At 41.7% G+C, this 23,720-nt stretch overlaps 1 protein-coding gene across 1 annotated transcript in view; it reads right to left on the bottom strand.

Annotated features, from left to right (window-relative positions):
• Positions 1-19,114, bottom strand: part of mrps15 (mitochondrial ribosomal protein S15) — a 53,596-nt gene extending 34,482 nt beyond the window's left edge. Inside the window, exon 1 of the mRNA XM_060922179.1 lies at positions 18,863-19,114. Coding sequence (XP_060778162.1) covers positions 18,863-18,998 — 136 coding nt within the window. The 5' untranslated portion in view covers positions 18,999-19,114. The remainder of the gene's footprint in view (positions 1-18,862) is intronic.
• Between the last annotated feature and the right edge of the window lie 4,606 nt (positions 19,115-23,720).

Here is a 23,720-nt window from a genome sequence, read left to right as displayed (position 1 = left end):
TCTACATTTTAAAGTTTGAATCGTCTCTAGGTGAAAGCATGCCAGAGCAGTGGATGTTTGAAAAACATTGAAAATGTGCGATTTTTTCAATTAATTCCATAGAAAATGAATGGGAAATTGTGTGTGATTTTTTCGTGACTACATCGCGAAAAAAATCGTAGAACGCTGAACAAAGTAATAGCATAGCGAGTCCGATCAAGCCGCACGTTTTGATGTATTGTTTGTCTGTGTGCGATGTACGGTTATTGGGTTATTCGAAATCGAAATTTGTACAGAAGATGAAAAACGGAAGAACAAGAGTTTGCTGTGCTTTGCACTGCAAACCACTGACTCCCTATATAGGAGTCAGTAGTTTGCAATGCATAGCACTGCATCACTAATAATAAACTCCTGTGCACGCAGTTCCCAGGATTAAATGTATTTTCCACAGACCATTTATTTATTCACTTTACTCAAATACAAAAAGTAAAATGGCAGTAAGTCATCTTTCTTTTCTTGCATATTGCATCATGAGGCGTTCCTGGCTTGTAAATCTCTTATTTTCGGTGCATGACACATTCACGCAACTGAGCATGCTATGAATTAACAACGACAACGGTCTGCAGTGGTGGCTACACAAACACTCAGCGAACATTTCTCCATTTGTGTATGCAAATACACTCCAACGACTCAGTTTGGTTTCATTTACAACCAACGGTGTCTTTTGATGCCAGCATGTAATTGAACGAGAGAAGACTGGTTTACTGGAGACAAAATAAGCGTTATCTCTGCTTCTGTTCTCTCCGATGTCACCTTCGACGGCCCCGACACACTACTGCCTCCGCCGAGTGCGCGCGCGCACACCGCATGTCGGGGCCGTGGATGAGTTACTCTCCCTTGATCAACAAAGTCGGCGGGGAATTTGTGGTTATTATCGGTACAAACAGCACGAATCACAACTTAAATGAGTGCGGTTCAGTTCGACATTATTGTCAGTCCGTTAGATAAACATTTAATTTTATTAAAATCGAAAATTAATATTTAGAGTTTGTGGGCTACAAAAATAATAGTCATTAAAGTAGCCGTCTGGACTTAATTGTGTAGTTGGCTGTATGGCCGGCAGCCGGCGCTAGTGGAAAGCCCTGTCGAATCAGCTCTGCGCATGCGCCATGCGGCACAAAAAAATGGCAGCCACCATGAAGGAAGGAGATCCGGAGTTTTCAAACATTTGCTTAAGTGTGAAATCGCAAAATGGTATTCTAGCGAACAACAAAATAGTAAAGATTCAGGAAAACAAATCATTCAGTGATCATTTTAATAGTGTAATTTCATCCGAACTAGGCCTAACGGTCGATTTAGAACTACAAAAAGTCCGTGTGTCGGACATTTTAAGTACCTTTGTAAAAGTTTTGCAAATGTTGCAGTCAGCATTTAAAATGCTAACTTAAAGTTTTTGTGCAAGTTTCAGTTGATTAAACTCATTTTATTAAATGTCTGCTTTTGTAATAAAAAAAAAGTACTGAAAGAAAAAGCAAACACAGCATTGCGATTTCTTACCCATCCATTAAAAAAAAAATCCCTCCCTCCCTACTAAAAATTTTTTTGCTCACCCGGTGGACAGGAAACGGATTTTTTTTAAGGATGGCCCTGTTCTATAATATCTTTTGTGATGCTACAGTTCAGGTGTACATGAATTGTAGCATTACAGTTTGCCTCCACTGGAACTAAGGGGGCCAAACCTGTTCCAGCATGACAATACAACAACAATCTCTTTATTAACCCCTTATTAGCTCTATTTACATTTTTTTGAATATATATTTTTCATGACAAATTTTAATAAAATAGACCGAGGGCACTGGCAACCTGAAATAACTCTTGGTGGCTAAAAATGCCAGGTTGTCAGCTTTAAGGAAAATGTTTGCTATCTAAGGTCGGACATTACAAAGGTCGGACAATGCCCCTGTACAGTACATAAAGTGACGCGGTTTTCCAAGGTTGATGTGGAAAATTTAGAGCGGCCTGCGAGGAGCCCTGACCTCAACTCCACTGAACACTTTTGGGATGAAGTGAAATACTGAATGCACCCCAGTCCTCCTCACCCAATATCAGTGCCTGACCTCACTAATGCTCTTGTATTTGAATGAGTAAAAATCCCCACAGCCACAGACCAAAATTGTGTAAATCCTTCCCAGAAGAGGTTATAACAACAGCAAAGAGGAACTAAATCTGGAATGCGATCTTCAAAAAGTACACATGGCTGTGATGGTCATGTGTCCACATCCTTTCAGCTACATGGTGCAAGTAAAATTCAAGGGATGTACTTTGTGTCTAAATTTGGATACTGTAAAAAGTTAAATGAACAGATATTGAATTAACAGCTCAAAGAAGGATAAAACATTTATATTGTGTCACCAAGTTTCATTAAAAATTCCTTCTGCCAGTGAAATAAATGCACAGTAAGAAGTTTTACTGTCTATTAGCTCAATATCTCTGACTGAAGCCTTGCATACTCTTGGGCATTAGTTAAAATTCAAACTTTGTGAAATTTCTAACTGCTCCAGAATTTTAAGGGGTCGGCTCACCCTTCCCAGAAATCTCTGTGCCAAGTCGCAAGTCACCATTTTTGCATCTTTGGATATTCCCCCGTTTGAAAATCAACCAGCAACAGTCCAGCAGCATCCTATTCCATAGATCATAAACTGTAATGTGAAATTGAATATATTTTGTCAAAGTAGTTATATTTTAAATTATTGTCTTCATAAGGTTATTCTGATGTAATGAACAAGAGCCTGCTTCTGCTGTCTCCGTGTATGACATTTAGATGAGCAAAAAGTTCAAGATGGATTTAGAAGGGATCACCAACCAGTGTTGTAGTCAAGTCACTAAACCTCAAGTCCAAGTCCAGTCTTGAGTCCCCAGTGTTCAAGTCTAAGTCCAAACCATTAAAGAAAATTTCGAGTCGAGTCCGAGTCCACTATTGATCTGAGTCAAGTCTGAGAACAAGACTCCAACTGCACCATTTGATGGTGGCTGTTGCTGCCTTTATGTGAAACTGCCTCTGCTACTGTGCTGAACTAATGTTACTGCTTGACTGCCCCATTTTAGTTAATAGGCTCCATATAAAAAGCTTGTTCATCACTCAGCAAGCTCCGCTATAAACAGAACAATGAACATCACATGTCACTTGTCTGGGTGTAGTCTTGCCAAATGGTGACTGAAGTTCGAGGTTGTCCCCATCGTCTCCTCAATAGTTCTTCTACATATGGAACATAGCAGTGCATTTTTTCCCACTGCACGAGAAGTCTGTATAAGCAAAGCGGACAATCCTAGGGTATTCTCTCCAGGCATTTTAGTGCCATTAACGTTAGTTTGTTCCTGAACATGACGTATGAACAGGTGAATGTGCATTCTCTTGCACGAAATTAGTATAAAAATTAATCTAGATATAAATATCTTATGCCAAATTATTATGGCATGTTACAAAAAATAAAGAAAAAATCAGAGTCCCTGTCTCCAATTTACGAGTCCGAACGCAATTAACGTACAAGTCCGAGTCATCAATGCTCAAGTCCAAGTCAAGTCATGAGTCCTGGACTTGAGTACTGCAAGCCTGTCACCAACAATGAATCTGGAAAAGTAGCGTTCACTCAATTTAAAAACAAAAACCACAAACTAGATTGTGGGAAGGGCGAGACAACCTTTTATCTTCTTTGAATTCTGGTTGTAGACCCTTTTCAGTCACGTGACCTTCGTAAACGCGACCACCATTTTGGACATGTAGCGGACTTCGGCTCGAATTGGTTTGAATGCGAGGAAGGCGACAAACGGAGAACATACAAGAAAAAGGAGCGAGATGCAGAAAATACCTTCGCTATCCAGCGACGTAGGGCATTTACAGGGCGAGCAGAGGGAGAAATAACAACAGTAACGACACATTAGCAACGCCGTACAGAAATAACGGTTTATGGCACAGACCCTTTCGGTTCTCGCTCATCTAGCTGCTACAATGACTGCTTAGACTGCAACAATAATACCTAACACACATTTAAGTATCCATCGTAAAGACGTGAAACTCCTCGACTGACGAGTGTGTTCATTGATAAGCTAACACAATCTAAAAGTAGACATACCATCACACTGCCCTGGCGCTGTGTACAGTTTACCTTCTATGGTTTGTGCACTCACTATTTGCCATTACTTTCTCCAACCGTTGTGACAGATTACAGGGAACGGCCTGGATTTAAGAGACAAATACATGTTCCTCTTATTTTGAACACTTATTTGTAGGCAGTGCTTAATTTGTAAAGTGGGAGGTCCCGGAGCGCAGAGGATGAGCGGCTCCGGAGCGGAAAAAAAGAGGAGAGGAGAGGGGGCGCGGCGCTGCGCTTCTGGGCATGTTTTGTAATACCACTGCAAATTAAGTTCATCTGCAGATATTTTGTGGATGTCGTTTCATGAGAGAAATCACCAACAAGACAGATATCAAAATCAGACATTAACACTAAATAAACTTGCATTTTTTTATTTAATTATTATTATTATTATTATTTTTGTTACATAGTTAAAAGAGGTGTCGGATCACCGGATCCAGTGTAAATAGCTGCCGGAGCCAACGCCCGAGGTTCCGGAGCGCGCTCCGGCTTGCTCCCCCTCAAATTAAGCGCTGTTTGTAGGACACTGCCTCTGATCTGTCCTACAGTCTACCAACAGCAAAGGAACACAACGCTAACTAATAGCTACTACAGAAGAACAAAGAGGTTACAATGGGTTATTTTAGCCTCTTTGGTTACACACTCGCCGCCACAGAATGTTAACAGCAATGTAATGCCTTTTCTGGCTAATTTTATTTGTCTTACCTCCAACAAAGTGGTCACTACACAAGCGTTGGTGTGCCGCTATCCATCTTCTCCGTCGGTCAGCATCTACTGGGATCCGATAAAATGATAACCCTTGCCTTGTTTGTTGATGGTTACTACATCCAGGTGCACAACAATATAGTGGCATGATGGAAGTCTTGCTGAAAATAAACACTTTCTTTGCTGCCGTTCCTCAATGTTGGCTGTGGTAAACTACTGGTAGTACACGTCCAAAATGGCGGCCGCGTTTGTCGTGACGTCATGTGAAAAGGGTCCATAGCCTTTGAAAACTAATTGTGTGTGATCACAGTGGCAATGCATAATTATACTGATCTGATTAGTACCAACATTTGCTCACTGTATTTGCATAACCAATGGATGAACACGCAGAAATGAATGGAGCAGTTGAGACGTATCACATTCTGGTGTGAAATGGTATTAAAGATTCACCCTTTTCTTGTCAGTGAATCAGAAACTGCATTCTATCAGGCAAACAGAGAACTACATCATGCCATATTGCAATACTCAGTATTGAGCAAACACTGAGTAGGAAGCCTACTGTCATTTAGCCCAACTTGAAGGTGGCAAAATCTACATGAAGCATGAGTAAGAAATGCAAAATTAGGCTAAATATCAACAATATCCATTACTGTAGTTAAATTAAAAACAAATACAAGATATTGCATTCATGATTTTACCTTCTAAAAACTGCCACTAGAAGTACAAAAAAACAACAACCCAATTTTCTCAATCACTATACTATTAACTACTGCTGTATCATACAGTCACAACTCTGCCACAGTTGTGATCAATATGAATAGTCTACACCCCTTGTAGCTTCATTTGTTCAACAAGAGTTCAACCTGGGCAAGTCTCGTCTTCTTCTTCCGCTTATCCGGGGCCGAGTCACGAAGGCAGCAGTCTGAGCACGGAAGCCCAAACTTCCCTTTCCCCAGACACCTCAGCCAGCTCCTCGGGAAGAACACCGAGGCGTTCCCAGGCCAGCCGAGAGACATAGTCCCTCCAGCGTGTCCTGGGTCTTCCCCGGGGCCTCCTCCCGGGGGGACATGCCTGGAACACCTCCCCAGGGAGGCGTCATCATGTGGCAGTCGGGGACAGTGCCTCTGGAGTGGCAGACTGGGGTGGTGGTCCCTCTTTTTAAGAAAGGGGACCAGAGAGTGTGCTCCAATTATAGGGGAATCACACTTCTCAGCCTCCCAGGGAAGGTTTACTCCAGGGTACTGGAGAGGAGAATTAGGCTGATAGTCAAACCTCGGATCCAGGAGGAACAATGTGGTTTTCGTCCTGGTCGCGGAACACTTGACCAGCTCTATACCCTTCATAGGGTGCTCGAGGGTTCATGGGAGTTTGCCCAACCAGTCCACATGTGCTTTGTGGATCTGGAGAAGGCATTTGACTGTGTCCCTCATGGTATTCTGTGGGGGGTGCTTTGGGAGTATGGGGTTCGGGGCTCTTTGCTAAGGGCTGTCCGGTCCCTGTACGAACGGAGCAGGAGTCTGGTTTGCATTGCCGGCAGTAGGTCAGACATGTTCCCAGTGCATGTTGGACTCCAGCAGGGCTGTCCCTTGTCACCAGTTCTGTTCATAATTTTTATGGACAGAATTTCTAGGCGCAGCCAGGGGCCGGAAGGAATCCTGTTTGGGAACCACAAGATTTCATCTCTGCTTTTTGCGGATGATGTTGTCCTGTTGGCTTCTTCAAACAAGCACCTTCAGCATGCACTGGGGCGGTTTGCAGCCGAGTATGACACGGCTGGGATGAGAATCAGCACCTCCAAGTCCGAGGCCATGGTTCTCGACCGGAAAAGGGTGGCTTGCCCTCTCCAGGTTCGTGGAGAAGTCCTGCCTCAAGTGGAGGAGTTTAAGTATCTCGGGATAAGTATCTGGGCAAGTAAGATAACCAAAATAAAAACTGCATGTGGTAACAGCAACAAAATATGGGATCATTTGTTACTGTGCCATGCTACACTGTCTAGTAGTGGAAAGGTCATGCAAGAGTGGTGCTTTGCATTAATAACATTGTGCATCTCATTGTTAAGTACTTAAGTAAATTCACTGGGTTCAGAAAGTAATCAAACCCCTTCATTTGTTGATACTTTATTGTATTATAGATTTAATTTAAAATGGGCCACTAATCTAAGCATAATAACCCACACTGACAAAGAAAAAACATGCCTTTAAAAATTTCTGCAAATTCACCAAGAATAAAAACAAACAAACAAATAAACTAACAAAAAACCCTCAGAACCTTCACTAAGGCACTCCAAATTGACCTCGGGTGCATCCTGTTTGCTTTAATTATCTTCAGATGCCTATAGAACTTGACTGGAGTCCAACTGTGGCAAATTCACTTTGATTTGACATGATATAGAAAAGCAAACTGCTGTTTGTATAAGTAAATGTCAGACCAAAAACCAAGCCATGAAGTACAAGAAACTCTCCAAAGACCTCTGCGATCAAATTATGTTGAGACCAATCTGGGCAAGGTATAAAACCATTTCGAAAGCTTTAAGTATTCCTTGGAGCTCAGTGGGCTCAATAATTGTGAAATAGAAAATGTTTGGAACCACCAGAACTCTTCATAGAGCTGGCAAAACTCAGTAAATGGGCAAGAAGGGTCTTGTTTAAGGAGGTGACCAAGAATCCAAGGGTCAGTCTAACAAAGCTTCTGAATTCCTCTGCAGAGATGGGGCTGCTGCTAATCTGTGTGTGTCACTACTCAAAGCAACATGACTACTCGATACACTGCCATCCCAAACACCCACCTGGACTAATCAAATCCTTTCAAACACCCACCATTATACTCTCATCTCTACTGAACACCTGAACTTTATAATGCTGCTCTGAGACACTTTTACTGTTATTAGACCGTTTTAACAACTGTTCTTGCTGTTGCACTTTTCTCCATATTTTTGTTCTTGCATATCAACAATAGGGGAAAACAACACCTTACGTCTTGTAAATCCTAATCAACATTTCTTTTCCTTTAATGCAATACAACTCTAGCAGGATACTTCATTAGCTCTCATCTATATTGCTATACGTCCAGTACAGCTATCTGTCTAGTAGCTTTCCAAAAATAATGGGAAAATTCACAATTCCAACTGGTTAATCCTGCTTATCACCACTGTAGCTGGTAGACAATAAAATGGGAGTAAACAATGTAATGCCTTTATAAATATATATTATAACCATTAATCATCTCACACTGCATATGTTTAAACAGTTTCTTTGAGCTCTTCCTTTCCCTAGAAAATGTCATTTATTTTCAGAGCCTACATCTTTGGCATTAATTGACAGAATTGTTGACTAAGTTAATTAATAAATAAAAGATTACAGCCCTTCAGGTTTTCACAAAAATGTGGACATGGCACAGGCAGAAGGAGTCTGACACCCCTTGTTTAGCTGTATATGGCTGATCAATAAATACAAACCCAAATCAGAAGTTATTTGAACCATATGGAAAATGCAAACAAAAGAAGAAAGCAGTGACTTCTAAATTTATTTTGACTTGTATTTCATTGCAGACAGTATGAACCCAAGATATTTCATGTTTTCTCTGGTCAACTGCATTTCATTGGTTAATATACATCCAGTCCTGTGTTTCAGCCCTGCAACACATTCCAAAATAAAGTTGGGATGGGAGAAAATTATGGCTAGTAATGCGGTAAAACAATTAAATAATGATGTGATTTGAAACAGGTGATGTCAACAGGTGAATGTAATCATGATCTGGTACAAAGTCAGTATCCAGGAAAGGCCTAGTCTTTGAGGAGCAAATATGGGTTTAAGGTCTCCAGTTTGTCATTAAATGGGTGAGAAAATTCTTGAAAAGTTTAAAACACGATGTTCCTCAAAGAAAGATGGGAAGGGATTTGGACATTTCGCCCTCTACAGTGCATAATATCATTAAACAATTCAAGGAATCTGGAGAAATTTTGGTGCATAAAGGGCAAGGGCACAAGCCCAATCTGAACACCCATGATACCTGCTCCCTCAGATGGCACTGCATCAAGAACCGTCATTCATCTATAGCTGATATCACCACGTGGGCTTGGGATTACTCTGGCAAACCTTTGTCAAGCACCACAATACAGAGTTACATCCACAAATGCCAGTTAACTTTACTGCGCAAAAAGTCTTATTTTCATGGTGTCCTGTAGCACTATTGACTTCCATGGGCTTAGAGGAATCTGGGATGGACCATCACACAGTGGAAATGTGTATTGTGGTCAGACGAATCAGTATTCCAGGTCTTTTCTGGACAAAATGAACACCATGTGCTCTGGACCAAAAAACAAAAAGAACCATCCAGACTGTTACCAGCAACAAGTCCAAAAGCCAGGGTCTGTCATGATATGAGGTTGTGTCAGTGCCCTTGATAAAACTTAACTTACATGTCTGTGATGGCAGATTAATGCAGAAAAGTACACTGAGATTTTGGAGCAACATATGCTGCCTTAAGGACAACATCTTTTCCAGGGAGATTTCAACAAGACAATGAAAAACCACATTCTGCACACATTACAAAAGGTATAGCTATGTAAGGACAGGGTGCCTGTCCCCCAATGTGTGACAGTTTGTGAGAATGGGCAGTGAATTTTAAAAGGAAAAATATGACACTGATGACACCATGCTGTTGCATACCTTAAGACCTATTTGCAGGAAGAATGGGACAAAACAACACCTGAAATGCTTCATCAATTGGTGTCTTCAGTCCCTGAACATATTGTAAGTGTTGTGAGAAGGAATGGTAACATTATAAAGTGGTAAATGCTTTACTGTCCCAACTTTTTTTGAAATGTGTTGCAAGGATCAAAATGTGTATATTTTGAGGAAAAAAAATTAATGTGGTAAATCATCATATAATGTGCTGTTGTATTGTTTTGAGTGCAATAAAGGTCAAAGATTATTTACAAATCGTTTTCAGCTTTAATTTCAATTTCAAAATATCTGTCCCATTTTTTTCTGATTTGGGGTTGTAAATCTAATATGTAAATGTATTAATTACATTTATATGTGTACAGGATAGTGCTGTACTACAGGAACACTACCCAATTGTCCTTATAGATGGCTGTGTCCAAATAAAAAGTTAAATATAATTAAACAAAAGGCATGGAGCCTGCGGTTATTATGATACAATGTTATATTTCATTGGTGAGCATAATTGTAAAAAGACACTCACCTGAATATTTTGACTGCAAACAACAGGACAGGCTCCTGGTGCGAGTTTATAAATATACGAGTGTAAGGACAAATAGAGGATTATACTTGTAAATTTTTTTTTCAGACTACTCAGATTAACATATTAATATACATAGTACTAGTCAAAAGTTTGGACACACTCATTACTATGAATGAGCTGTGCTTACTATCGGGTATAAATAAATTTATTGGGGATAAAACAACATTTTTCATATGTTCATATGTTTAAAGTCTTTTTCTGTAAAGCCAGTTTGCAACAACGTCTGTTGTTACAACCACTATAAAATTAAACTGATGGACAGGTACTGTACATCATGCTATGAGCAGGGGAAAGTTTATTGTTAACTAGGATATCAATGGCAAACCATAATTCAGAAATCAACAGGTAATGTACATTTGGCTGTATTAAGTGGCATCTGAAGCCTTCTGTCCTTCTCGTTATGCCAGGATCAGACAACATGAATTCAGCCTGATTTTCACATGATTTTGTAGTGGCTGGAAAATTTCCAGCATTGGGCTTGAACAGGAATATCAGGAATGACGAATGGGCTTTGTAGTGTGACATAATTGAACATAAGCAACATGGTATTTGGGACGGCCCACGACCAAAAAGTCTAGCATATCAGAATTTTCGATATTTTCTTGCCTAGTTTGACAACTCCTCCAACGAGTTCCTTGATAGCCACGATGGACAATTTCTTCACCCTCCTCCCAATGACACGAAGTCTCCCAACCAAGGCACAGCAAGAAGTTATCACACCATGATTTCCTAATCTGACATGGTGGCCATCGTGAAAGACAAAAATATCTAGTTTGAGCGAGATCAAGATAACGTCTCACAGCTAGTTGACTAAAAAGTAAGTTCATTCCCTGGTTACACGAAATAATCTATACCAGCCATAGGATGCAATACTGCCACATGTCCCAGGTCACACCACAGCCTTCAAAAAATTAACCACACTACAACTCCAAATAAAGGAAAATGTTCAATATTATCAAACTGTAAAAGAGTGACTGATTATTTGAAACCATCACTTTCACAAGGGGTGAAAGACTTCATCAAAAGCTAGGCTTCAATAAAAATTTTGATGCCGGTTTTGTGCATCATACTACTCTACTGTGTGTTACATTAAGAACTGAAGAATTTCGTTTCAGAGTTCTACAAAGTAATAACATACCGACTGGATTGGCTCCCCATAGTGGTAAATAATGGTACTGAATACATAAAGGCAGCATTGACACATCAGCCCAATGTGGCAAACTAAACCCCATCATTTGTGACCGCAAAATTAGCATTGTTTTAGTTATGCACACACAATATTTTTTATATTATATACAGTGTATATATATAAAATTTTATACATCTTGAAGGTATATACATATAAAAGATATTATATGGTGGCATGAAGATATTTTGTTTATCTTCAAGTGGTGAACATATTTCATGAGTGAGTCAAGTGATCAAGTGAAATATTTTTCAACACGAGAAGATAAACTTCATATCTTTGTGCCACCGTGTAATGTTCTTTTATTATACAGCCATCCACAAAAAAATTAAAAATTCCACAAATTAATCAAAAGAATTTTAATTTTGAACTGGTTCGCCATGCCAACAACACACATCAAGTCAGCAGGAAAACATTGGGAGTAACATCATTGGAGTGAAATATCAGGAATTATTATACATACAGGACACTTTTTCCATGAAATAAAAACATGTATTCTATTCCCTTCTAGCGGGTTTCATTCATTTGGTTCGCTTGCATGCAATATTGTTAATATATCGCTTATCCTACGTATATTACGCCACTCTACCTAACGGAGAAGGAGCGTGCAATATTGTTACGATATTGTACGTTATCAAGACAACATGATGTCACACATCAGAGTTCATGCGAATATCCAATGAGAAACTTTTCTGCTGCACATGCACACAACCATTTCTGTGTTTGCCGCAAAAGAGAAAGACGCATTGAACACCCAAAAAGCTACCAAAACTTAATTAGATATTCTTCATGCATATTCACAAGAGAAAAACATGCCAACAGAAATAAAAAATACTGGAAAAGAGACTCGTCGGATATATAAAACTTCCACGCTAGCAAGCAACTGTGACAATTTGTAAACAAACATGACTGCCAGGTTTTCTTTGTTAAATATGGAAGATTTTGAGAGAATTTTGGCTGCCAGCTCGCTCCGTTGTGTGTAGTTGTCGATGTTGATTTTAAAAGTAACTAAGTAAATTGCATAGGGAAATGAATACTTAGGTCTGAGTGAAAAATACTATGGCGAGTATGCGTGGAAGAAGAGTCTTGGGACAGAAATCTTAGTTTCTTGGTCATTAGCCTGTGCTACACGCTCTCGATAGCACTGGCTTGACTGCTTTATTATTATTCGCTAACACTACTGATGAACACTACACTGGCTGGAAGGTAACTTCACTGCTGCGCTGACAGCATCAACTCACAGCTCGTTCAGTATCATGCTAGCTAAACGGAAAATATCTGATATCGGACTCAAAGCCAGCCAATATTATTTAAACATGTCACTCAACTCCACGATGTATTTTGTGTGAAAAATGCGAGTTTTTCAACATGAGAAGATAAATTTCATATCTTCAAGCCAACATGTGATTTTCTTTCCATCATGGCGCTCCCCGTGGCGAATGTGTTTGCGACGCGCTCCCGACACCGATTGTCTTTATTGTTTATTTTAGTAATTTTGATTGTGACAAATGCTCAGTGCTTGTACACTAGGATCACCTACAGCAAAGAGACACTTCTGGACATTGGTAAAATTCACCACGGGCCCAGTCCAGTCCTTCTGGACTGTAGCTTTCTTCTCATCGCTGACACCGACCGAAGCTACACAGACACCATCCGGCAGGCCGCATCATCACCAGACTCGAGTAGGCGAAACGGCCGACGATCCACACATCCAAAACGGAGACGCGGTAAGAGAGGCGGGCTACATGCTAGGCTAAAGGCTAGAGCTACAAGACCACCGCTACCTAGCCTTCTGCTAGCTAACGTTCACTCACTCGAGAATAAGATGGATGAGCTGAGAACCAGGATAACATCTCAACGTGAGATCAGAGAGTGTTGTGCCCTGATTTTTACGGAAACCTGGACTACTGCAAGCCTGCCAGACCCGACCATTGAACTACAGACCCACTCCATGCACCGCGGAGACCGCACATCTGCTTCCGGTAAAAACAAAGGTGGCGGTGTGTGTGTTTATGTTAACAACAGATGGTGTACAGACGTACAGGTGGTTGAAAAACACTGTTGTGCGGACACTGAAGTGCTGATGGTGAAGTGCAGACCCTTTTATCTACCGAGGGAGTTCAGTGCTGTGTTTATGCTGGCTGTTTACATCCCGCCGCGGGCCGACCGCACTACAGCGATAGGATCACTACACGACATCATCGGCAAACACGAGACCACACACCCAGATGCTGTGTTCATCGTGGCTGGGGATTTTAATCATTGCAACCTCAGGACTGTGCTACCAAAGTACCATCAACACATGAGCTTTCCGACAAGGGACAACATCATCCTGGACCATGTCTACACCAACGTGAGGAATGGCTACAAGGCTGTGCCCCGCCCCCACTTTGGACAGTCTGACCACATCTCTGTGTTCCTCTACCCAGCTTACAAGGCCCTTCTCAAACAAGCCCCCCCAGTGAGTAAAACTCTTAAAGTCTGGAATGAAGAGACTGATCTAGTGCTCCAGGACTGCTTCAGTTCTACAAACTGGGATGTGTTTAAGACTGCTGCTTTGAGAGAAGACTGTTCTGTGGATTTAGAGGAATATGCATCTGTGGTCACCAGCTACATCAGTACATGTATTAATGACATTGTCCCCACCAAGCGCTGCAAAATATATCCTAACCAAAAACCTTGGATTAACAGTGAAGTACGCTCCATGCTACATGCACGCTCCACCGCTTTTGCCTCTGGCGACGCAGATGGATATAAAAAGGCCAGATATGACCTAAGCAGATCCATCAGGGAAGCCAAGAGGCAGTACAGACTGAAGCTGGAAGGTTATTACAACACCTCAGACTCCAGATGCATGTGGCAGGGCCTGCAACACATCAGTTTCCAGCAGAAGAACAGCAGGGTCACAGCCAACCACAACACATCACCAGATGAGCTGAGCGAGTTCTATGCTCGCTTCGACACCCTCAACACCAACCAACACAGAGGGATTCTACCAGCAGAGGCAGCACAGAGCTCTTCACCTATTGTGACCATAACCAAGGTGAGCAAGGTCTTCAGGAGGACTAACTCCCGAAAGGCAGCCGGCCCTGACAACATCCCCGGCCGTGCTTTGAGGGCCTGCTCCACACAGTTAACAGAGGTCTTCACAGACATTTTCAACCTGTCCCTCTCCATGTCTTCTGTGCCCACATGCTTCAAGACCACCACCATAGTGCCCCTCCCAAAGAAAAACAATATAACATGCCTGAATGACTATCGACCAATTGCACTCACTTCAGTTGTAATGAAGTGTTTTGAGAGGATAGTCATGTCATACATCAAAAAGGGCATCCCAGACACAATAGACCCCCTTCAATTCGCATATCGTCAGAACCGTTCAACTGATGATGCCGTCAATGCAGCCGTCCACACAGCCTTGTCACACCTGGAACACAGGGACACCTATGTTCGAATGCTGTTTGTGGACTACAGTTCAGCCTTCAACACCGTCATCCCCAGCAGACTGACAGAGAAGCTCTCCACCCTTGGACTGACATCCTCCCTCTGCTGCTGGGTTCTGGACTTTCTCACAAACAGACCCCAGGCTGTCAGAATCGGTACCAGAACATCCAGCACCAAGACAGTGAGCACAGGGACCCCCCAAGGCTGTGTGCTCAGTCCACTCCTGTACACCCTCTTCACCTACGACTGCACCCCCACCCAGAGCAACACTTCCATCAAGTTCGCCAACGACACCACTGTCATTGGGCTGATCACCGGTGGAGATGAGAGTGCCTACAGGGAGGAGGTGGCTCAGCTGGTCTCCTGGTGCCAGGAAAATAATCTCTCCTTGAATGCTGAGAAGACCAAGCAGATGATTATTGACCCGAGGAAGAGGAGGAGAGACCAGCACGCCTTGCTGCACATCAACAGGACACAGGTGGAGAGGGTGAAAACACTTAAATTCCTCGGAACTCACATCAGTGAGGATCTCATCTGGACACACAACACACAGCAGACCATCAAGAAGGCTCAACAGAGACTCTTCTTCCTGAGGAAGCTGAGGAAATTTGGACTGTCCACCAAACTCCTCAGCAACTTCTACAGGTGCACAGTGGAGAGCGTCCTGACAAATTCCATCACTGTGTGGTACGGGAACTGCACAACTCAGGACAGAAAGGCTCTCCAGTGTGTCATTAAAATGGCACAGTTCATCTGTGGAGCTGTCCTCCCCCCCACTACAGGACATTTACAACACCCAGGTCACAAAAAGGGCACAGAGCATCATCAGGGACCAAACACACCCACAACACAGACTATTCACGCTCCTACCATCTGGCAGACGCTACAGGAGTGTGAAAGCAAGGACTACTAGACTGACAAACAGTTTTTACCCCCAGGCCATCAGGCTTTTGAACCAAGGATTATAATCACCGTCTACCTCTATATTTCCATCAGGCTTTTGTACCACAGATTATAATCACCATCTACCTCTATATTTCCATCAGGCTTTGAGCCATGGATTATATTAGCAATTTTGCACAAGACATTGCACAGTATATCTACCTCTATGTTTGCACATTGTTTGCCCCCTTTTTTTTTTTTAAATGTTATCATTTTTCACTCTACCTTTATATTTTGCATTCCATATGCACTTTATATTATATATTTCTTTTTATTTTGGTAAGCGTAGTTTGGTCGGGCAGTTGCAAAATAAGAATTTCATTACCCAATAATAAACTGCTGTGTCTTATTGTGTATATGATAAATAAAAATCTTGAATCTTTTTATTATATAGACACATTCACAAACAAAAAGTACCCATTCTCATCTCATTATCTCTAGCCGCTTTATCCTTCTACAGGGTCGCAGGCAAGCTGGAGCCTATCCCAGCTGACTACGGGCGAAAGGCGGGGTACACCCTGGACAAGTCGCCAGGTCATCACAGGGCTGACACATAGACACAGACAACCATTCACACTCACATTCACACCTACGGTCAATTTAGAGTCACCAGTTAACCTAACCTGCATGTCTTTGGACTGTGGGGGAAACCGGAGCACCCGGAGGAAACCCACGCGGACACGGGGAGAACATGCAAACTCCACACAGAAAGGCCCTCGCCGGCCCCGGGGCTCGAACCCAGGACCTTCTTGCTGTGAGGCGACAGTGCTAACCACTACACCACCGTGCCGCCCAAAAAAAGTACCCAAATTTATCAAAACCATTCATCAATTTCCACACAAGTGAAGATATTGGAAAATGTATTACTCAATATCCTGGATGCAGTTCGTATTTTTCATATGAGTGGCGTATTTCCCAATGAAACACTCATGTCTACATAATAAAAAGTATGCCACTCATATTTTTCATACAAACTACATCCAGGACATTGAGTAACATAATGTAATATACCATTAACTGAGAGGCTCCTATTGAAATTATGAATTCTCTGAGGTGACTGATATAGTACTACTTTGTGAGGGGCATAGCCCTGAAGAAAATAGTACTATACCAGTCACTGAAGAGAATCCATAATTACCAGTGCCTCTCAGTGCATGATATATTTGATTTATATCCCTCATCAAAAAATTCCAAACTAAAAGTGTTACGACTGAATCCTGGCATAAACTCACTGGAGGCAGCCATGTTTGTCGTTGACATCGGCGCGACCTTCGACCTGCGCATGTGCAATGTACCATGCTATCGCCTGCCTCGCTAGCCATGATCATGATGCATAGATCTACACACAAAGAAATGCTCGTGGAGCCACAGCTGTGACTCAAGTTGGCCATATAGCTTGAAATTGTGACGTCAGTTCATGGTATATCCAGGATATACCATGACTGACTCACATCATATCCATTAAAAAAAAAAATTATTCCTCAAGTAATGAGATACATTGCTTAATCAATGGTGGAACTATTTTATGTCACGTGGTCAATCCCTGTCCTTGGTGAATCCCTGCACTGGAATTTTTTGACGAGGGACATAATTCCTGCTATTTCATTCCGATGACATCACTCCCAGTGTTTTCCCACAGACTGGATGCACGTTGTCAAAATGGTGAACCATTTCAAAATTAAAATGATTTTGATTAACTTGCATATTTTTATGGACCCATCTATGGAATATAAAGGACATTACACAGTGGCATGAAAATATGAAGTTTATCTTCTCATGCTGAAAATATTTTCACTCATTCATTTCGCTCACTCATGAATATGTTCCCCACTCGAAGGTAAACTTCATATCTTCATGCAACCATGCAATATTCAGAATGAATATGTGTATACAAAACACACGAATGAATGTGTAATATGAAGATAAACTTCATATCTTCGTGCAACCATGCAATATTCATATATTCATATATATGAATGAATGCTGTTAGTTTTTTCTTTTTTATCAGACATCTAATTTTTTTAGGTTTGTTTACCTGACATGTTTCGACGTACGACTGTCGTCTTCCTCAGAGTGTCACGGGATGTTATTGGTGACACATCTTTTATCAGCTGATGTTTCCAAAGGCGTGGCCTTCCTGTCTGGATTGACAGGTCGGTCACGCCTTCTACTGTCAGTTTGTCCCCTGCAAGATGGCACTCCAGGTATGGGAGAGCATGTATGCTCCCTCATCTCGGTTGATGGTCCTCGGGCTTCGCTTACGGATCTCTATGGCCTCCCTGATCCAGCGCTGATGTTTATTATCTTCTGTGCGGATGACTCTGGCATTCCCCCAGTCCATAATATGATTTTCCCTTTTGCAATGATCTGTTATGGCTGACTTATAATTTTCCTGTTGTGCCTTTTCTTTTATTGTTCGGGTTTGTCTTGTAGCTGTCTCCTTTTTGCACTCTTTCTTATGTTCATTTTTTCTTGTGTTGAAACTCCTTCCTGTCCCCCCAATGTAAGTTTTATTGCATAATTGGCATGGAATCTCATATATGGTGTTGCATCTGTTGTCCGGATGTATTCTGTCTTTGGGATGAACCAGGATCTGATGGAGTGTTGTGTGTGGTTGTTGTGTGCCATCTTGCAGGGGACAAACTGACAGTAGAAGGCGTGACCGACCTGTCAATCCAGACAGGAAGGCCACGCCTTTGGAAACATCAGCTGATAAAAGATGCGTCACCAATAACATCCGGTGACACTCCGAGGAAGACGACAGTCGTACGTCGAAACATGTCAGGTAAACAAACCTAAAAAAATTAGCTGTCTGAAAAAAAGAAAAAACTAACAATATTCAATATAAGACATAATGAACGTAATCGAAAGATGAATGAATGTGTGTATACAAAACATACGAATGATATATATATATATATATATATATATATATATATATATATATATACACACACACAGGGTAACTGAACAAATACACAAGTTTTTGTTTAACGATCATTCAGCAGCATGTAAGCTAACCAGATGGCAGTTTTGTTAACTGTACTCCACTAAATTACATCACTAAGCTAAAACTAAAACATGATGCACGATTGTGATAGCTCTGATATCAATTATATAATTTCTGATATCACAGTGGTGAACAGGGGCATACATAAAAGTGAACTAGTGACCATGCAGGTGAGGTTACCATGGCGATGTCCCCTGGAGCTGCAGTAACCGCGCTGCCGCGCCGCTAACGGAACACTGCCGTGTTTCAGACCTGACAGGACATCCCGGGCTCGTACAGCTGCCACCGTGGCTCTCAGGCAGTGTTTTAAAAACATTATCTTTACAGATGTCTACTATATAGTCAACAACAATAGTCTAAACGTGTATTTGTCCCCCTCAGTGAACGGAAGCAGCCATCTTTGCCGGCCCCTTTTCTTCTTCTGCGTCTTTAGCCTTCAGTCACGTGACAACACCGAGCCCTTTACCGCCATCCTCTGTACTGGAGACTAAATATTTCGATATTTCTGTATTTTAGCCTCCAGAAACAAAAACAAGGGGTTCATACGATCCGCAGTCAGTTCAGTGTAGGGCTGCACGATTCTGGAAAAAATGTGAATCACGATTATTTTTGCTTAGAATTGAGATCACGATTCTTTGGCATGATTTTTTATACAAAATGCTTATTGCACTGTTTATTGCACAAAACAAACAAACAAAAAAATTCAAATGGTCATTCAAGTAGAGTATCAAACGTTTGAGCAATAGGCTTGTTAGCAGGAGCTGCAGGAATTTTGCTTTGGCAGAGGCACAGTAATAGTAGCAAAAAAAATTTAGATATGTGGCTGATTTATTATTATTATTATTATTATTATTGTGACTTTATAAAGGAACTCACCTATTGCCAGGGCCCTGTACTACGAACGGAGGTCAACCTACCCAGAAGTAACCCAGGGTTCCCCCGCTAAACCGGGGTTGACAAAACCTGGTTATCTTGTTTGGGGTTAAACGGTACTACGACGCCAGTTATGAAGTTGATTTGTTGAACCTGTGTTAACCTAATCAGGGTTAATGCGCGTTCACGTTAAAGGAGAGGTTATCAGCGCAAATCACCACTGTTCACAATGGCATGGTCGCCGTACTTCACGGAGGAAGAATGCGCTGTCATAATGCAAAGCTACGAGGAGTTCAAGACAACATTAAGAGCAAAATCTAACACAGCGGCTGCCAATAAGGAGCGGCAAGCATGTTGGCAACGAATTGCCGATCGGGTAAATGCATAAGTACATTCTCCTTTCTACATGTTCCAGAACAGAAGTATAGATGAGAGGAAGCTTCATGATCAATCACAAGTCACAGAAAATGGTCCTTCGACGTGGCCCCAGTCATATATAGCTTGTTTAATGTCCGAAAAATCTTGAATAAAATTTGGTATGGTAAATTCATGGAGTAGCCGACTTAAGCTGATATGTGCACAGAGTCACATGAATTAAGATGACTGTTCAGTCCCTTTGACTAAGTTGGTGTATGTCCTGTGAACATTTCAGAGGCAACAGCAGTGCCAAACGCACCTGGCAACAGGTGAAAATGAAATATAAAAACATCATTCATAATGGTGTGTGTGTGTGTGTGTGTGCGCGCGCGCGTGCAGGCAAGCATTCATTTGCCTTTTATTTATTCAAGTTTTATCTGTTTGCCTAATAGTTCAAATTGTTTTGTATATAGTTTATAATGTTGTTGTGTGATATTAATGATAATATTGTGGGAAAACTACTTTGCACGGACGTTCATTTAATTTATTCTATCGTCATTTTGTTTGTTCTATTTTTGTGTATTTCATTTATTTATCTGTTTGTCTAGTTGTATCTATTTTTCTAATAATATATTTTTTGCATTAATAGTTTTTTTCCTATTAAAATAATCTTGTGTTCTTGTTATAACTTTATCTATTTATCTGACTGTTTATAGTTGTATATATTTTTGTTACAATTTCAATATTTTTAATATAGAAAGTTTGTTTTTTTCTATTAAAATGTTCTTGTGTGATAACTAGTTCTTGTGTTATTTATTGTAGTTTTATCTATTTTGTATCTCAGACTTAAATATTTTTGCAAAACAAGTGTTTTTCTATAAAATATTCTTGCGTTCTTGATAACTATGTTCTTGAGTGGGTTCTTTTTTTTTTTTTTTTACAGAAAAGCCGTTCTGCATGGACATTCACTGAAGCCCTCATTGTTTTTTAATGGTTATTTATGAGCGTTTAGGGGTTACAATAATGTAAGTCGAGGTTGCTTTATATAAAAGGTATGTCCAGAAATATTGATGTCACTGTCTAAGCAGAGGGATCTGGCTTCTTTAGATGCTGTCTTCTTAAAACTGAATAAATATTTAAAAAGAGCCAAATGAGCCAGTCTTTTGAACGGCTCTTTTCAAAGAACGGATCACAAAGATGCGGATCCCATCAAAGAGCCATAAATCCCATCTCTAATCTGCGTTCCGATATCGCACGGGTCATCCAGGTACACTGGCATTGTCTCATCTCATCTCATTATCTCTAGCCGCTTTATCCTTCTACAGGGTCGCAGGCAAGCTGGAGCCGATCCCAGCTGACTACGGGCGAAAGGCGGGGTACACCCTGGACAAGTCGCCAGGTCATCACAGGGCTGACACATAGACACAGACAACCATTCACACTCACACCTACGGTCAATTTAGAGTCACCAGTTAACCTAACCTGCATGTCTTTGGACTGTGGGGGAAACCGGAGCACCCGGAGGAAACCCACGCGGACACGGGGAGAACATGCAAACTCCGCACAGAAAGGCCCTCGCCGGCCATGGGGCTCGAACCCAGGACCTTCTTGCTGTGAGGCGACAGCACTAACCACTACACCACCGTGCCGCCCCACGCTGGCATTGTCTCTAGAGGAAATGTCGGTGGAGAGGTGGTGTTTAAAAAGGGTGTGGTTAATCGAAAACCTCGGGTTAACCAAGGACATAACCTGAGACGAGAACGGATCACAAAGATGCGGATCCCATCAAAGAGCCATAAATCCCATCTCTAATCTGCGGATCCCATCAAAGAGATTTGAGATGCAGCGTAAGTTGCCATGGCAGCATACCTCGGTTTGAACATAGCCAACTTTCGTAGTATGGGTTAATCAGGAAGTTACGCTGCACGTGATCAAGTTACTCTCGAAGTTACCCTGGTAAGCCAGAAAACCCGCTTCGTAGTACAGGGCCCAGATGGAGTCGATGTCCAAAACATTGGAGCCTGGTCCAATCATTGAGGGAGATGGCTTTTACTATGTTTTGACCATTGTCTGTTGTGATGTAGGTTAATTTATCCTCGTTCAGACTCCAAGATGCGAGGGCACCTTTTAATCCCTGTGCTAGGGCCTCGCCTGTATGGTCTTCAGGGAAAAAAGCTGTCTGTAAGCACCGGCTTTTGATAGTGAAATCAGGTGCTATAAAATGAACCGTCAGGCTCAAATACGGTTCCATGGTCTGACTGGACCATAAATCAGACGTAGCGGAAAAATGATCGATTTCCCACAATTCTGCCTCGACCACTGCCCACTGTTTATTGTACATATTGGGGAGCGCAACATTTGAAAAGAAGTTGCGGGAGGGGGTAGAGTACCGTTTGTCGAGAGTGTTTATCATCTTCCGAAATCCCTCATGTTGTACAGTGTTTATCGGTGCCATATCTTTTGCCAGGTGATATGTGATAGCTGCTGTGATCTTGTGTCTACTGGAGTTTGGTGGGTATGGCGTTGCATTGTACAAGGTCCTGGTTATTGTCATCTGTGTTTGTGTTTGTTTCTTGCCTTGTACGGCTTCATCATACTCTACTTTGTGGTGACGTTTCAGGTGATTGTAGAGATTAGTGGTGTTGCCTTGCGGTGCTGCAATGAGGGCAGAACACACTTTGCAATGCACCTCAGACTGTTTGTCATCGTCTGGCTTAAACCCAAAACACTGCCACACCGCCGAATGCGAACCCTTTTTGGGCACGAGCTCGATTCGGGTCTTTGGGTGACTCTTGCCAGTACCACCTGGGGTTTCTTCACAATCCATTTCTTCTGCTTCTCTCCCTCACTGTTTCCACACACTCAACTGCAGGCGGGCTTCCTCCACTGACTGAATCACGTGTTGTAAAGACGCTTTACCATAGGTCGAGGGAGGAGTCAGCGGCAGTGCTGCCTTTAGGGGCGCTTGAAAAAATCCAGGAAGAAATGGGAGCATTTGTTTGTGATGCCGCTCGTGAAATAAAATGCTTAAGAATCGTTGTGTTTCGAAATGAGATCACGTGTATGTGTGAATCGAGATCGCGATTTTTTAATGATTTATTGTGCAGCCCTAGTTCAGTGTATCCAGGAGTGTTGTGACAGAGTGCAATCAATCAATCGATTGCTCAATCAATCAATCAATCAATCAATCAATCACACACTTCACCTAAGACTACACGAAAGTGTCCCCTTGGCTAATAGGGGTAAAATAATGACAGTGTTGCACGCTATACTGTTTGTCACAGTGACTTTAGCATTGCCTATGGTGGGGTAAACGATTGTAAAAGACATGTTGAGATGAGTTTAACAGTGTTGTGTTCATGTGCATTTTATTTATACTCGCTAGCTAGCTGCTAAGGCTATATGATAAGGCCAACTCCTTGAAAACTTGATTAAAGTTGCAATAGAATATAAAATCTGAGTTAAATAATAGTAATATGCAGTTTACATAAATAGTATAAGTAGTCTACATATTTTATTGTCACATTTTCTACATATAGGCTGATCTAATTTGGTTTACAGCCAAGAGAAAATTACTCAACAGAGTATACCATCCCTCAATATATACTCAACATATAACCACCCCAGACAATATAGTAATGTCACTGTAGCGGTTCAGTGTTGGTGGGTGGAGCACAGAGGACGGCAGGACAGAGATCAGGTTCAACAATCACCTTTATTGCTACACTTTTCAGTTTCACAATCTTTTCACACAAATGCACACATGGCTGGCGTCTTGTTCGGGGATGAGCTCTCCTCTGCTCTTTGC

Source organism: Neoarius graeffei, chromosome 5 (genome assembly GCF_027579695.1).
Source record: "Neoarius graeffei isolate fNeoGra1 chromosome 5, fNeoGra1.pri, whole genome shotgun sequence".
In the NCBI taxonomy this organism is placed as follows: domain Eukaryota; kingdom Metazoa; phylum Chordata; class Actinopteri; order Siluriformes; family Ariidae; genus Neoarius; species Neoarius graeffei.
The sequence above is the reverse complement of the archived record's forward strand: the minus strand, read 5'-3'. Positions and strand labels throughout refer to the sequence as shown.